The 16887-nt window shown below is 34.0% G+C and overlaps 4 protein-coding genes and 1 long non-coding RNA gene across 10 annotated transcripts in view; 2 read left to right on the top strand and 3 right to left on the bottom strand.

Annotated features, from left to right (window-relative positions):
* Positions 1–1289: 1289 nt before the first annotated feature.
* ebo (ellipsoid body open) lies at positions 1290–8136 on the bottom strand. Its single transcript, XM_070109607.1, has 13 exons — positions 7919–8136; positions 7272–7786; positions 6930–7082; positions 6482–6864; positions 6213–6406; positions 5269–5681; positions 5045–5196; positions 4753–4964; positions 4475–4648; positions 2891–3060; positions 2605–2817; positions 2103–2526; positions 1290–2018 (listed from the first exon to the last, which is right to left on the bottom strand). Exons 1-13 carry the CDS (start codon positions 7919–7921, stop codon positions 1944–1946), a joined length of 3081 nt encoding a protein of 1026 aa, XP_069965708.1. The 5' UTR covers positions 7922–8136; the 3' UTR covers positions 1290–1943.
* Positions 8137–8452: 316 nt separating this feature from the next.
* Usp30 (ubiquitin specific protease 30) lies at positions 8453–11035 on the top strand. 2 transcript variants are annotated; one of them, XM_014238016.3, is made up of 7 exons: positions 8453–8628; positions 8708–9468; positions 9536–9625; positions 9697–10020; positions 10081–10295; positions 10360–10482; positions 10547–11035. In XM_014238016.3, the coding sequence occupies exons 1-6, from the start codon at positions 8547–8549 to the stop codon at positions 10463–10465; spliced, it is 1578 nt and encodes a 525-aa protein (XP_014093491.1). In that variant the 5' UTR covers positions 8453–8546; the 3' UTR covers positions 10466–10482; positions 10547–11035. The 2 variants fall into 2 exon arrangements, with proteins under 2 accessions (XP_014093491.1, XP_069965709.1); XM_070109608.1 differs by having other exon boundaries at positions 10360–11035.
* A 320-nt stretch (positions 11036–11355) lies between these two features.
* Rad17 (Rad17 checkpoint clamp loader component) lies at positions 11356–13274 on the bottom strand. The gene is made up of 5 exons (XM_014238017.3): positions 13119–13274; positions 12456–13054; positions 12081–12394; positions 11862–12005; positions 11356–11801 (listed from the first exon to the last, which is right to left on the bottom strand). Exons 1-5 carry the CDS (start codon positions 13137–13139, stop codon positions 11404–11406), a joined length of 1476 nt encoding a protein of 491 aa, XP_014093492.2. The 5' UTR covers positions 13140–13274; the 3' UTR covers positions 11356–11403.
* Positions 13275–13536: 262 nt separating this feature from the next.
* On the bottom strand, positions 13537–13933 carry LOC138857287 (uncharacterized). Its single transcript, XR_011396376.1, has 2 exons — positions 13835–13933; positions 13537–13748 (listed from the first exon to the last, which is right to left on the bottom strand). It is a non-coding gene; the product is annotated as an uncharacterized lncRNA (long non-coding RNA).
* The window catches only part of tay (tay bridge), a 28045-nt gene continuing 25082 nt past the window's right edge, over positions 13925–16887 (top strand). The window contains exons 1-3 of one of the 5 annotated variants that reach the window (XM_070109600.1): positions 13941–14060; positions 14978–15177; positions 15270–16880. In XM_070109600.1, coding sequence (XP_069965701.1) covers positions 15957–16880 — 924 coding nt within the window. In that variant the 5' untranslated portion in view covers positions 13941–14060; positions 14978–15177; positions 15270–15956. Of the gene's footprint in view, positions 14061–14080; positions 14214–14529; positions 15178–15269; positions 16881–16887 lie in introns of those variants that run through there. The other 4 variants (XM_014238030.3, XM_014238029.3, XM_036366243.2 and 1 more) reach the window with 4 other exon arrangements.

Raw genomic sequence — 16887 nt, 5'->3', positions numbered from 1 at the left:
AAAAGAATAATCACAAATTACCCAATTCACATGAAAACCATTGTAAAAGTAGAAAGTTAGCTCATTTCGAATATGACTGTCTAATGTTGTAATTTAATTTGTTCCGTTAGAAAGAAATTTTGTAGAATTTAAACTCTAAGAATTGAAAAAATTGCTCATCGACCTAAGCTACTCTATCATTACACCACAGATATAAATAGACGCTTTTGCGAAATTATGAGACATATGAGTCGGAATGCAAATGGCAGAAATAATAAAACGACTTGCCCGAAACTAAGACCGCGTTTTTTCTTATCTTAAACCTAGCGGAACAATGGAGAGTTTCTAAGTTACTGGAGTTGGTAACCAATTTTATATTGACTTTTAAACGCCATGTTTGTTAGTCTTTTCCAATCGGTGGTCGCCAAAAAACCATAAATATAAAAATTTGTCCCTACAAGTCATGCGCATCAAAGGATAAAAAAAATACATGAATTTATGAAAGACTGCTAGTCAAAATGTAACCTGATGCATCTTTCTTAGATCACCTACACTACAAGAGCATATTTTTAACAGAAAGTCCATGTTTGATAAGCTAAGCGAAGCTTGAAACAGATTCGACATTTAAGCTGTTATGAAAAAGATAAAAATTATAGTTGAAATACTTCTTAAAATCAAAACACCTCATTTCCGCATTCCTTGAAGTATATTAACTAATTGTTTTAACATTTTATATTTCATAGCAAGAAATAATAAGTTAACGGTTAAAGGTTTACTTTAAGCTGCTATAATGGGGGTTTGAAGGTCCTGCGTTCTCATTTAAAAATCTAAAAGTGTTTTAGCATTAACTTTCATAATTAATTCAAAATTACGAGATATTTAAGTATTACGAGTTTTAACAAAACCAATTACAAAAGAAGAATATATTATATATCTTTGCGATGTAATTTTTGATCATCAGTTTGGATATAATTTTTGAATATAAAAATCATTTACTTACAAAATCTTTACTTTGGTAAATGATAAAAAAAATTGTTAAAAGATTTTGGAAATTAGAATGAATCAAAGAATAAATAAATGGAACGTTTAGACCGTTTATATAAAATGGGAAAATGATTGCGAATTTGCCAACAACAAAATACTAACTTTTTCGTTTATTCGCATCTCGCTACTCAGTATTTATATCCCGTTCCAAAGCGCATTTTGCAGTTTTCGCGTTATTTTACACACAAATACATATTTTTACAACCCTTTTTATATTTGACACACCTATGTAGTTAGACCTGCGTTATTTAAAAAATACAAATTGATTTATTTTTGAAATTTAATTTTATTACATTATATAAACTATCATAATCAAGTTTTTTGTCTTAATGTAGAGGGATGTACTAAAATACGAAAAAAAATTAACTGCGTTGACAAAGTACCACGAGTCTACATACCTTACTCGTGGTATGCAGAACTTTGCAAGAAAAACAAATGGAACCAAATATAAAAAGCACACAAAAAGGTATAACATAATATATGTATGTATGACATGGTAAATAGCATATGGTAATAAATTTGTAGTATAAAGTGTAAACACAAAAAATGAATAATTTACAAAGAGACACACAACTAAACTTAGATGTGAAGGCAAAAAATATAACGTACGATGTACCTTAATGTCAGCTGTGCAAATTATAATAATAAATGAGAATAGTTAAACGTAATTGTAATAATATACACTAATTATGTATGTATGTGTGATTGATTTCGTTAAATACTCTTAAATACGTTACAAATACAAATTATTATAAAGCAGTCATTTATCAACTGTGAATTTCTTGTCTTACATGAAATGCATACATATACATAAATTTATTACATATATACTTATACATAAATATTATTTTTGTTCTATACACGCTGAGTGTTGTAATATGAAAATGTCACGAACAAATACCTAACAAATAGTACGTTTTTTATGTCTGCGTTAAATGTACACTATGCGCATCCTGTATCAGTTGGGATAACTTTTGTGAAAATGTTGGAATGTCCTGTTGAAAATAAAGATGAAAAATTAATACATATGTTCAAAAACACAATAGCAGCGTTTTTGTTTGTTTTGATTATTTACTCACAGTTGATAAGCAGATCACATCCAAATATTTCGGATTGACTGGAAATCCAGCCGTCACGAAACTCTCACGCAACTTCAAATTATCGACTTGACCCATGGCGTACAGCACGTTCGCCAATTGGTCGAAATGCAGCGAACCCTCACCCGACAACAGCCGATTGATGAGCGCACGCTGAAATGAGGTGAGCAAACTGTCCTGAAACAGTGCACGCTGAAACAAACGCCAACGCTCGTTCACGGCTTGCATCGATAGCAATACCTTGCGAACGAGGTTCGGATCATTGCCGGACACTAGCACCTGTCCGTAAGCATTTAATATGGCCATGAAGTGCTCGGGATGCAAATTATCACTGCTCGTGTGCAAGAGTGAGCCATTGTACTGCACATGCGGTTTATAGAAATACTGCCATTTATGTAGCAAAATGCTGCAACAACAACAAATGGTATAATTTATGCCGAGAATCATAAAAATTGCAGAATATAAGTATATATTGCTTACACACCTATCAAAAAGCGCATATACCATGCTACTCAAATCGGTGCCGTCAACCAAACTAGAGTCGTGTTGTTGTAGTAGCGGCAGCACTTGCTCGATTGTGAAATTTAGAATGGAAGGCAGCATAGTGGTCCAAGTGTTACCCGGCTGTTGCACAACTAACTGAAACATTTGCAATATTTTCTCCAAAACTGTCAGCTGATTGAGACTCAACTGTTCTCTGCAAACGAGAATAAAAGTATGGTAAAATATAACCGTTATTCTTATAAAATACGAGAAAAATAAGCACCAACCTGCTGCTGACCGTTATGTAGAGTGTAATCATGTCTTTGATGAATTGCGCACCGAATTGATTCAATAAGCTACGCAATACGCTAAGGCTTAATTCTGCTGCGGAAATCGAAATCGCATTATTGCTTATACCGAAATCGTTGAAAAGCATTAAAGCTTTTGTAATGATAGGCTAAATATGAAGAACAGTTGAAATAGCTCATTTTATTTTTGCGGAATCAGTTTATATAGTTGAAAATAAATAATTTTGAGAATATTAAAGAAAAAGTTGTTTAATTTGAAAAATATGGCATAAAATAATTAAATAAATCTTATAGTAAATGTAGAGAAACAATTTTTAAATTGAAAAAAAATTAAAAACAGCAACTTTAAATATAAATATTTAATCTTCAAAGTTTTTTCTTGTGTTTTGAAAAATATACATATGTATTCAAAAAATAAAAGTGAAATTCAAATTTTTTTAATTTAATAAAGGAAACTTTCAAAACATTTTGGGTTTTGAAAAGTTTTTCAAAATTTTAATTTTAATAATATTTAATAAATAAAAATTTAAAAGTACAATTAAAAATTGTTAAATTAAAAAAAAAATAATAATATATAAAAAAAACAAGCTAATATACATAAATACAGTTTCGAAAACAAAATTATTCTCGAATTTTTAAGTATTTTTAAATTAAAAAAATTTAAGGTATAAAAAAAATCAATTTCAAATTTAAAATTTTTGTTTTTGGTTTTAGTTTTGAAACAAGTTTGTAGGAAACAGTTTCATATTCATATCTTTAGTAGCAAATTTTTTATATATTATATTTATTTACAATAATATAACAAAAAAGAACGTTAACTTCGGTTGCATCGAAGCTAGCCTATCGTGAAGATATCTCGTCAAATAAAAAAGTGTTTCATACAAGAATGCAATAGTGCACCGATTTAGAAAATTTCTTCAGATCTTTTAGCGTTGCTTGAGAAAATAATCTGTGCCATATATCGTGAACAAATCTTGTGAAATAAAAAAGGTTTTCATACAAGTACTTAATTTCGATTCAGTTTGTATGTATAAGCTATAATGGTCCGATATCGGTGGTTCCAAAAAATGAGCAGGGTAGAAAAGGACGTGTGCAAAATTTCAGAGCGATATCACAAAAACTAAGCGACAGACAGACGGACATGATTAAATCAACTATATATTATATTTTTAGGGTCTTTGAATTTTCCTTCTGTGTGTTACAAAATCCGTGGCAAACTTAATATACCCTCTTCGGGGTAAAAAAATATATAAAAGATTTGCTATTTTTACTACTTATATGGGAGCTTTGTTTAAAAAGAAAATTAGTAAAAATTCTAAGGGTCGTAGTCATATTCGAAATAATATTGTTTCGAAAATTAAAATTAGTTGTTTTTAACGTTGTCTTTAAAAACGTGTTTATTTGATGTTGCTGTAATGACTAACGTGGATAATTGTTGAATGAATAAAAATTTCTTTTCGTTCCATTAACGTTGTTGTTGTAGCAAACAGAAGGAATAAGTAGGCCAAGGGCGCAAATATACACACACATAAGTTTTTAAGCTTTTTTTTTAACTTCTCTTACCCTGAATGCCAGAGCCAACATGTCTTTTGTCGTGTTGCAGGAGTCCTTGAAGTATTCAATGACTTCACTAAAAATACCCAAAATATTCGGCATCACTGAGGAAATTTTCGAAACGGACGCTTGTGAATCCAGTTCTAGGAAATTTTGTGCTTGGCATTTCGCATATTCGCAGAGCTATAATATAAATGAATGAAAATTTAGAATAAATTTGACAAATTTCAGCCTAATGATTTAGGTAGGTAGTTAGGGTGGATGTCTGACGACGCACTATCACTTACATGATTACAGCGGCTTGTGTAATCCTGCTGCTGCTCTTCCATACTTTTCCACGGCAATACTAAATAGCCTATAAGGCTAATATAAATATTGATAATGGCTTGACGCGGTAAATGCGTCAATTTTGGACCAGCTTGCATCAGCTGCATAACGAATAATGTCTCCAGTAAACGTTTCGGTCTTATCACAGTCGAAATACATAGCAGCAGTTGGCCTAAAAATGTAAACAAAAAAATTGTAAAATTGATTTTAATTTTTTTGTTATTAAAAAATTGACTGCAATATAAGACATACTTGCGGATATTGCAACAATGGGCGCTACCGTCACATTATTCGGCAGTAAAATAGCGCCAAGTGCATCAAAGAGACTTTGTATAACTTCATCGTATTTTAGGTTAATCGACATCGGTAATATGCTTCGTATCGCCATTAGTATTTGAGCATATCTGCAAAAAACGGTAATAGTAAAAAGTTTATCAAGCAAATCATCCATTGGTTATACATTGGTAAGTACTCACAAGTAATCAAAATCAGTCTGAAACGTCGATTTGTCTAGATTTAGTGTTGCTATTTTGTTGCCAGTGAAGAATTTGAGCAATGTCAATAGATTTTCGGTAAGCAATTTTAATTGACTGGTTACTTCTGCACCAACTTCGGGCGAATTGATATCCAACAGCGGTGACAAACGTACCACCGCCTGGCATACGGTTGATAAATCACGCAGATGCTCGTTAAAACTTTGTGATTTTAGTTTTCTGCTTAGTTCATATAGTTTGCCACTATCGAGATCGCTTTCTAGAGACAGTAGGTAGACGTGAGGTCGCGACCAATGCGCTGAAACTTGTGCAAAAACAGCATTCGGCCGAGACTCGCCTACCAGAGCTATACATTCAATGCACTGCGACAAGAATTGCTGCCACTCGGTTTGCGTCTGGGATAAATGAAATATAATCAAATCACAAGCATGAGTAGAGATTATAAATTATGGTTAAGTTTTTATATTAGAGCTTGAGTTTATATGTATGTATATAGAAAAGCTAGTTTCGTATATCAAAAGAGTAAGATCATAATTTTCTAACAAAACCGCTAACGCTGCATTATATTTCTAACTAAATAAATTGCTTTACAATTGCTTTAGACCAGTTCAAAAGGTTTTAAAAACCTTTAGCTCAAGCTAAGCTAAATTACTTGTATCAGGAACAGTTCAAAACTGACATAAAAATTCGGCTATTTTTTCGACCACTCTCAAAAATATTTATTCTTCCTCTGTAGTAATTACCGAGAAAAATCTTTGCAGTCTGGAATTTCGTACGTAACCTATTACATATTCAATAAAATAATACAAATCAATCGTGAAAATTACTTTTTCTTATAAAAAAAAAAAAAAACAGTCGACTAACAAAGTAATGTCTACTATACATTTAACTGATATTTTATGAAATTCAAAGATTTTGATACGTACGCTTTCTTCAATCAACTCATTGTCTAAAAGCTCCAACTCCGATTTATTGAACTCAAACAATATACGACGCATAATTTCCACGACTAGTTGATAAAGTACATCATTGTAGCGGTTTTGTTTTGAGCTCAACATAAGTCCCTTTATAATTGGAGTCCATATTTCTAGCTTCTCCATAAAATCCAATGCACCATTTTCTAGAAAAAAATATTTGTATAAAATCTTATATAATTTAATAGAGCTGGTACTCAAAATCATATGATATTTCTTACTTGAAATTGTACAACAATAAAGCGATTTAAGGAATGACTCTAATAAATCATTTTGTTGTACCATTTTCGACCAGTATCGATCGGTATATAACCGCAGTAGTTCCCTAAATTTATCAGCGTACATTTCGCTTTGATGTTTTGTGGTGTTATGCTGCTCCAAAAGACCATTTACCCCCGACATAATGGTTAAGGCGTGGGGCAGTGGCTTCTGTAGATACAATAGCTCGTTCAGCACGGATAGTGCCGCCAAGGAGATGTCAGGCTGGGAGGCACGCCATTGTGCCAAGTCTAAAATGCTCATAAGAAAATATTCTGAGATCAATTCAGTTCGTGTCCATGAAACGAGGTGTTGCACACATGTTAGAAGCTCCAATACAGAGGAACTACACAGATAACAAATAATTTAAATTGATACAATAGGAATATATTTAATTTGGGAGTTTGTTACCTGAGTTGATTGTCATTTGGCAGCGACGTGGTTAGGGCATAGTCCACTAAGTTATTAGGTAAGGAATGGATGTCTTTATCGTTGATATGGTATACCGTTATAATTAGATACTTAGTCAATAAGTCCAGTATTTCGGGTATACACATGGATATGCTAAACACAGAACAGAAATGAATCAAGAACATATAATGAACCAAATTTGCGTTTTTTAAGATATCAAACATAAAACATAATTTAGGTTTGAGATATTATATTCTAGATAAAACAGATACATACATGATCCTTTTTAAATATTTTAAACTAATGCAGAACAGAAGTGTACCTGACCCACATTTATCTTACCAAGAATTAAAATAGTTTTGACGCTCAGTTGTTACGCAGTCACGATTGTTCAAGACTTCTTCCGATGTGATGCGCAGCAGAGTAACACCAAGTACAAATTTTTCCGAACGCATCAATTCTAAACAGTGTATTATATAGCTGGGATGGTCGTCGGGGAATTCACGCTTTCCAATGAGCGCAATCAATTGTGCGAAGGTATCACGTTGTCGTCGCGGCACACTCGCGACAGATAAATTTGCGTAGGTATTCCATAATGTTTCTCGCAATAAAGTTCTTTCGTTTGCAGTTAAATGTGTCCAACGACGTGAAATCCAGTGTTCTAGCGTTGATGTACTAAAGAACCAGAGATACTGATTTGTCTCAATAGAAGCAGCCACCTGCAAGCTTATTTGCCAAGCACTTGCTTGTCCCCTGAAGGCGATTAGTTCAGTTTCAATTTCGCGTTTACGTATATTAGGCGTGGCTGGTTGGTGGAATTCTTGAAGTAGTGTCTCTACCACAGCCAAAGAGGAAGACTGCAAGGAACCAATTTTATAGGTAATATTTAATGCGTTTGAGATATAATTTGTACATAGCTGGACGGAATTTGTACGAACAGTGATCCCTTTTACTACAGAACTATGCTGCTGATAACGCTTGTTACTCACCATTTTCTGGTATGTCGCGGTGGCAGTCAATCACAGTATTAAGACGTTATCAAGTTGTGCAAATTTCTTCTGATTCTTATAATAAAACAGTCTTTTAATTCAAAGTGTCCATAACAGTTTTCCGTTGTTACTTCTCTGTAAAAAATATTTGCCGTTTTCCGAAAAACATTGAAACAACGAAATCGACGAAATCATAAAATACGAATACTGCGGCAAGGGCAATTTGACGTTTATTTATCTATTTTAAGTATGGATAGACGTTAGGCATATGCGCATGCCAAATACTTTAAGGTTTGTGCAAACTTGACTTATTAAAGCTGGGGTGTTTGGGGTAATTGGTCCAACTACGTGAATTAATCTAACGACCTATGAGTTTAACTGTTAAATAAAAGCTCATTATTATATATTTTATTCAACTAAGTATAATGATATTACTTCAAAAATTTTATCTCTTTTAAAATTCGTTGATCAGCTGATTTTAGGAGATGCCAGATTTTTTTCTATTAAATATCCAATTGTTTTCGTTATTGGGCAAGCCTGTGTTAATCGAGACACAGTCAGATATCGAGAAGAAAAATGTGAAAAGTCGAAAATATAAATAAACCAGAAAATTTATTCAAAATTTACCATGGAAGGCGAGAAAATTTTGATGGCCGCAGGTGTAACAGTTGCAGCAGTTGTCGGTGCATTTGTTTTCTGGGGTCCTTCAGGTAAACTTTAATTTATATAGCGTCGAAAATGCTGATATATATTATCGTACCCTCTCCCTTGACGCAAAACTAAATATAGGTTCGTCACGTTTACGACAACGGCGAGGACAAATTGCTGGACTACATAACTTTGGTCAAACATGCTTCTTAAATACATTGCTGCAGGCATTGGCTGCCTGCCCTCAATTTATAGCCTGGCTTCAACTATATAATAATGCTAACTCCGATCGAAAGAGCCTGATATCATCACTTTTGAGCACACTTGAAGTTATAAATGGCACACATTCAACTTTGCGGGGTGACCCATACTCTCCAGGTGCGGTTATGCGGGCACTTCATGCTTTAGGTTGGGTAATACCACAGGAGGAACATGATGCACACGAGCTGTTTCACGTACTATTGGCATCTCTCGAAGAAGAGGCTTTGCGACCAAAAAAAGTTGGTTGTCTCTCAGATGCGTTACCACTTACAGTTTCGGGTGGTGAAGGAGATCAACCAGATAGACCATCCAGTGCTATGTTAACTGACTTTTTAAATACTGATTACGATGAATCAACTAATTTAATGCGCATGGTGCGTTCTGAGGCTCATACACCAGATTCGCCATCATCAGTGTGCGAACGTGAAATGTGTCCTGGTGAAGGAGGTGCAGCTGGTACATCGCCAACAGAAATAATGGACTTTGATCCATTAGCATCGCCAATATTGGGTGGCGAACGATCCAGTCGATCACGTAAAATCCAATTAACGAAACATGGGTGGCCAGAAGGTCTAAACAAACGAGTTTCTACATCTTGTCGATCATTGGAGCGTCTTAGTCGTGGTCCCGGGAGAGTATCTGTAAACACTAAACATAGAAAGTACACTTTACAAAATAATAAATTCCTTTTAAAATATTCTCTCCTAGATTTGGTCCGATCAAATGCCAGCTCAAGTTGCAATACCCTTTCAAGGCGCTATGGGTACACAAATCGTTTGTAACGGTTGCGGCTTCAAAGTATTTACAAATATATAAATATAACGGTAACATTTATACTTGAGTTTTTTCTTTTTTGTTTTTGTCTCTAGTCCACTGTTCGATACGACAAATTCGATAGCATCACGTTAAATTTACCATCTCAACGTCGTTCTGGTCTTAGTTTGGGACATTTGCTGAGTGAATATATAACATCTGAGGAACTGAACGATGTAAAATGTGAATCATGCAACGAAACATCCAACCATACAAAATCTTTGACATTCGCCAAATTGCCCGGTTGTCTTTGCATTCATGTTGCGCGAACGGTATGGCTACCAACTGGACAAATTTGTAAGCGTCAAGACTATGTGCATTTTCCTGAGAGTTTGTCAATGGCACCATATAGTTTCGTACAGCCTCATTTGAACAGTCAAGTGCGTGTGACATACGTTAATTTTAGAAAAAATAATATTTTTCTATTATGAATATTATAGGCAGGCACACCATGGGGTTCCACCATGTCCCTCTTCTCCTCAAGTCTACCCATGAATAGTTTGGGCGGCAGTGCTAATGACTCATATGGAACTGCATTTGGTACAATGTTTCCCAAAAACCTTTACCGACTTTTAGCTGTGGTGGTTCACTCGGGTGAGGCAAGTAGTGGTCATTTCGTAACTTATCGGCGTGGTGCTTTAAGGAATGCTCATCGGTAAGTACTATGTGCGGATTAAATAGTACTACCTTGTTTAATGCATTGATTTACAATCTTTCAGTTGGTTCTACACCTCAGATACTGTTGTGCGTGAAGTCTCAATAGAGGAAGTGCTTAGTGTACCAGCCTATTTACTATTTTATGACCGCGGTCCCCAGCGACGCTAAGTTGTGGTACTGATTTGGTGGGTACATACTTATTTTGATACCATTGATGTGAAGGTTATAGTTTCTAATTGTCTTTCTTAGTTTAAGTTTATTATCCACTAGTGTAGAAGCGTTGGAAATGCAAACACAAAAAAAAAAATATGACAGTTATCTTCAGCTGTCTGTGGCATTAAATGTTAATCTATTCGATGTAATGGTACAAAATGCTATTCCATTGTATACAATTTGGGATCTCTGCTAAATATATGTATTTATTTATGTATATAAGTTACCTTCACCACCACAGATTCGGCATTTTATATTTTTTTATATAATTATTATCTAAGTGTTATGCAAAACATATTCTCTGCTCAATAATTTCAAGTGCCATTTTGACTAGTCGATCTTATTATGGCTTGTGCTAGAATTGAATACGGATATTGATAGATACAATTATTTGATATTTAAAGTTGTGAGCGCTTATATTTTCTAGCAATTAAGAAATTTGAAAATTATAAAAAATGCATTTACCGACTGTGAATTTCGCTTAATTAGTTACATTTAATTTAAAATATATCTTCATCAAACGAAGCATTTGTTGTTCAACTACTATAGGATTACATTATCTCTATGTAAGTATTTAAAGCATTTTCGAATTTAATTTTTGGCGTTCATATAAATATATGCGTTTTATACATAATAAAAATAGAAATGTATTATATTTAATGTTGTTTCACTAGGCTATCCCTACATATGTACATACATATATGTGTGTATATATTAAGGAAATGTAATAATGCTCAATCATAACACAAACCAATACCAAATAGTAAAGCATACAGTATACATTGATACATTATTAAGAAGAAACTTAATGCCCCACGATTTAAATAAATAAGATTCTTACCAAATTAAATAAACTAAAATTTCTATTGCTTTAATGATGGTGGAGTTCACTTTTACATTTTTTTGGAGCCTTTAATAATTTGCACATAGCTACCATAGTCTGTTGCATATAAGTTATTAGATATGCCGGAGATTTTTTGGGGTTTACACAGATCTTGGTGGCTACGTCTTGCTGCCCGTATGGGCATCCAAGCAGTAACTGGACTCTCATTTGCTTGCATAATGCTGCGCACAGCTAAATTGAGTGCAGTTGGTGCTAGGGCTTCTTCACGATATTCGGTGATAATGTTGTCGGCGATGCTCAAGGCATTGGCTGCCTCAACTACATGTTCGATTTCCTTAAAATGTGGCAAATAATTAGCGTGTATAAGATCAATAAATCGTTTTGGTTCGGAGGCAAAGCTGTCGCTTATATCTTCTGGTTTGTGGGTGAAATTGCCGTTGGACAAGCCTATAAAATAAATACAAGTGTAAGAATTGTTTAAAATCTACATATGAAGTCTTATATTACGTTTAGGATTAAACACTCTTCCTAAGGCGTGCAGCATTGTAACAGACTCATCGCGGTAAATTGTTTTTAATGTGCATAATTTCTTTTTAGATTTTCCTTTAATTTCACAAGATTCTACACGCTCGGTAGGCAAAGCTCCTGCTCCTAAATAAAAAAATAAAAAATCATGGAGTTATTGGTTATTTCATAAATTTTTATGTTTTTTTTTTACTGGTTTACCTTTCAAGGAAGCAAAGTGTAGATTTATGAGTGCGTTGCGTATATCGCCTTGGGCTGCAAATACAATTGAGTCTATTATGGTCTCCGAAGGCACTTTATAGGTATCAGAGAACTGTTGTTCTCTCATTAACGCACAAAATCGCTTCATCGCCTTTTGGAGCAAAGTGACCGCAATCGGATTGAAACTAATATGATTAATATGGTACTTATTTTTTAAATCTTCGGTAAAGAGATTATAACTTATATTTAAGGAACGACTTTTTGAATCAGCTACGATGAATAAAAGTGGCGCCTTTCCATACTTAGAAAATTCTCTACAATATTCAAGTTGTATGTTTAAATATTTGTTTGTATTATGAATAACTAACAACTTACTCTAAAATATCTTCAAATGTGTCGACACTAGAAAGTATCATGTTTGGAAAATCCTCCACTAGCACCAGTCGCTTTTGGCTGCCTAGTAACGATTTATAGCGAGACGAACGAAATAGGAACGATTTAAAAAAATCAATTTGTGAACCAGTATAGCTACTCGTCTGATCACCTAACGTGTTAATCATGTCACAGTCTACCGGGTTAATCCATTCTTGTAGTTCAAATTTTTGCGCACGCGCCAATGCGCGTACAGCTGCGGTTTTCCCCGAACCTGATGGCCCGGTAAGGAGACAAATTTGTGCAGGATGTTGTTTGTGCACGACTTCGCAATGCAATAACCAGTCTTTCAATTCTGCCAATTTTTTCGGATGCACAGCAACCTCTTCACATGTTTTCGGTTTAAATTTATCAATCCAATTGGAATTATTTCTTGACGATGGAGAAACAGTTTTTGATGTTTGCGGACTTTTATTTGATGTTTTGTTTTCAACTATTTTTTTATCATCAGCAATGTTACTTTCCTTCTTCTGAGTAACATTTTCGGTTTGCACTGAGTCAAATTTTGATTGATAAGAAAATGCTGAATTATTCCAAGCACGCTATAAATAATAATATTAAAACAATTTATGAATATTTCAGTTAAAAGATTAAAACACCATTTACTTTACGTGTAGCCGGCCTCATTGCTGCCAAACATTTTCTATTCGCTATTTAGAATTTTTATTCAGCGCGGAATTTGCCCAAAATGGTAAATTTGAATGTTTTTAAGCAATTTAAGCTACAGAGATGAAAGGTACAGATCCAAACTGATACTTTACATCACTCATATATCGATTTTAACTTTATATAACAAATGAATATCGATATGTTTTATATATCAATTTTAATTCGTAATAATCAGAAGGTAATAGGTTCAAAGGATTAATTCATTCTCCGATCTCTTTAATATACAATATTAGTAATTTATTTAGAAGGTATACAAAAAAGAATCAAAGCTGCTCTGTTTTCTAAGCTATTGAATTATATTATTTTTTCTATTTATTTATTGAAAACAATTGCAGTAATTCAAACAATCATACTCTTCATATTCCAATATTAATCATTTATTTAGAAGGTAGACAAAATTATATATAAAACTGTGTTTACTAAGCTATTGAATGATTCTATTCAAAAATATTCTTTTTTATTTATTAAAAACGGCAGCAGTAATTCCCGAATTTTTTAGAATAGTAGTACTTTTCTATGCGGTATTTATAAATGATCATTGTAATTCTCTTGGTGTTGAATTGTAACCTAAAAGTATATCCAATTGAAAGTTTTTTCCGTTTTTTATTAACAACAAAAACGAAAGTTGCAAATTAAAAAATAATAATATTCACATATGGTTTGTGGAGACCATTTTTGGAGACTAGTTTAAGGGTAAAAATATAGTGTGGCAAGGCTTTGTAGAAGTATATCGGGAGTTTGCTCTGTGGAAATAAATTCAATAGGAGAAGTTAAAATTGGTTAAATATTTAATTAAAACTATTTTCAATACATTAAAAGATATTTAAAATACAAAATAATTGTTTCTACATGATTTCGATTTGAAGATCGGTGAAAAAAGTATGTTTTTGAGGAGTAAATGAATATTGAAAATTCTTAATTTCATCTAGTTCGCGTTTACTTTTATGTGCAGTCGTTCTATAAAATTTCCGTCTGTGCGTGTGGTGGGTGTGAGCGGGATAGCAAAAATGTGCGTGCGTGCGTGCGTAAAAGGTGCCAAAGTGGAATTGAAATACACAAAATGGATGAATAATAAAATTAAGAAAATAACCATTGAAAAAAGTACTGCAAATATGCTTACGATCGCAAACAATTAATTTAATTTTATGACAAATTTTAGTTCGTTGTCACTGATATCAGTGACATATAAAGGCTTGTCCTCTGCCACCTTTTCTCGTAGTTACTTAAACTTTGTTTTATCAAGTAGTTTGCTTGGTCGTTTCATTCTTAAATACATACAAGCGGACGGTAGATAATGCAAAATGTAGGATTGTGTGGAAAGAAAATTGCAAAAATAAAAGATGCCTACAAAAATATCTTAAATGCTGAACTATCAGAACTATTATTATTAGTAAAACCCACTCCAATTTTGTTTTGACTAGTGTCATGATAATGGTGGTAAAATAACTATTATATAAGTATTAAGTGCTTAAAAATTAATATAGATCGAATCAGGCATTGAAGAAAAAAATGCAAATTGAATTTTAACATTTCTTTCCAATACAAACTTGTAATTTTTGGTAAAAGTTTTAAAGTAGAGATCAAATCAGATATAATATATAAATCATAAATATTAGTTGTACGCTGGATGGCAACCTTTTAAGTCTGCAGTTGTCGCATTTTCCAAATCTGTACTTTCCACCGGCTTCGCTGTTTTTGTCTATGCACTATTTCTCCAATGCATGTTATGAAGTGAAATATACGACAGGGACAAATAGTGCAACTAAAGAATAATTTTGCAAACGTGTGAATTGAAGTTGTCCAAGAGCGTAAACGAAACAGGGGCCAAGTAAGAAAGGGAGATCCGATAACTACGAGACGAGAAGTATGTGTGAGTTGAAGGAAAATTTAAGAGAATATTAACAAAGATGAACCAAGTCAAAGAAAAGGAAACCAAAAAACCAACAAGAAAGATAAAATAAAAGGAGACAATGAAACGAATGAACCTCTGAGTTTTGTATGTATTTTCATATATATTTGAACAAATGTCTTTTGTAGTGATATTGAAGCTAAAATAACATAATTTTGTTAAATTTATTTATATACTAGGTATGATTGGAAGTGTTTAAGATAAAAGATCGTTGTGTTTAATTAAATGTGAAGATATGAGAAAATTTAAAGCTAAAGGCAATAAACTAAACGAAGTAACAGAACATTTTGACAATTTGGTCACAAGCGATTCGAGGAGGTTACTCGTCGTGTTCGGCCCAAATGTGTGTAGAAAGTGTAGCAAGGTGCGCGGTGGTGTAGAGCAGGACAGGGCAGAGAAAAGCAAATAAATGAAGGCACATCAAAATGTGAATAAGAGTACGGAGTAAAGTGTGAAAAGTGAAAAATTTGCACAATAAAATTTCTTAAAAAATCAATAAAAATACAAGAAGCAGAAAGTCCAGTTAAAATATTTGTGAATATAAAAAATTATCATGCGCATCTAAAGAATAATCGATTCTACAACGGGCGCTACAAGCAACACAAGTTGTAAAAAAGAAGAAAGAGTTTTTGGTGTCATCGATTTTGCCAATCAAAGGATTTTGAACAGCTTTTTCATTTTTCCAATACGATTACATAGTCCAATAAAAGTTTGCGTTGGACCCGCCGCCAATAATGCATTTGGAGCGTGTTCGCAAATGGTCTTGGATCCAATAAAGGGTCTTAAGCACCATAGCACAATCCAAGGCATTAGTCTTTGCGTTGGCGTAGGCGGGTACTGCGCTGAGCCTTCATTCAAAGCACAATATGGACCCGCATGAATTAAAGCCTCCAGGGCCGGGTTTATTATCAAATAGCACAACTAATGCAGCGACCAGCGGTCAGCAGCAACAATTAGGAGGAAGTGGGGAGCAACTAAATCTACCTCCACCATCACCCCAAGCAAGTGGAACTAGTGGAATTAATGGTGCAATTGGATCATTAACATCTGTATCCTCTGCAAGTGGATCTGTTGGTAGTTGTGCTAACAATGTTAACATCTTCTATAGCAATGTTGCTGCATCGCATCAACAACGGCCATCTCCAAATAATACTAATCTTGATGGTGATTCCGATACAGAATCTTTAGCCACCATGTCGGCAAAAGCTAAGGCTGCAGCTGCAGCTGAACAAAATCACAATGTCTCGGCAACTAATGGGCACAATAGTGGGGCAAACACAGGAGTTAACAACCTAAGTGTAAATGCCAAACAACAAAGACAACAAAAACGACGGCGCGAAAGAGCACAAAGATTGCAGGCGGAACGAGAAAATCGTTTTGCCAATACTGTTAATAATATCCCAAATAGCGGTCTATTGTACCACGCCAGTAGCGCAGGCAGCATGGGCGAGGACAGTAATAACTCGAACGGGAACTTTACGAGCAGTAGTAACGGCAGTAATAACGTAATGCCTCCAACTGATAGTATTGCGTCGTTACTACTCAATCCTCCGCACTCGCCTGAATGTAATTCTGGTTTAATGGCTACTCCAAGCGATAGTGAAGGAGAATCACTAGACGAAGATTTACTCTCAACTTCATCTTCTTCCACTTTACTATTACCCCGCGATAAGCCTCCACCGAGGCCGCCACCTCCGGTTCGACGAAAATTGCCTCGATCACCTGTCCTGGAAGAAGAAATAATTGATGGTTTCGCAATACTGGAATTCAAGTCTTATGAAGACCTAGAGGTAAACA

Source organism: Bactrocera oleae, chromosome 5, assembly GCF_042242935.1.
Source record: "Bactrocera oleae isolate idBacOlea1 chromosome 5, idBacOlea1, whole genome shotgun sequence".
In the NCBI taxonomy this organism is placed as follows: Eukaryota; Metazoa; Arthropoda; class Insecta; order Diptera; family Tephritidae; genus Bactrocera; species Bactrocera oleae.
Note: the sequence above shows the minus strand (reverse complement) of the source record. Positions and strands in the feature narration are given on the sequence as shown.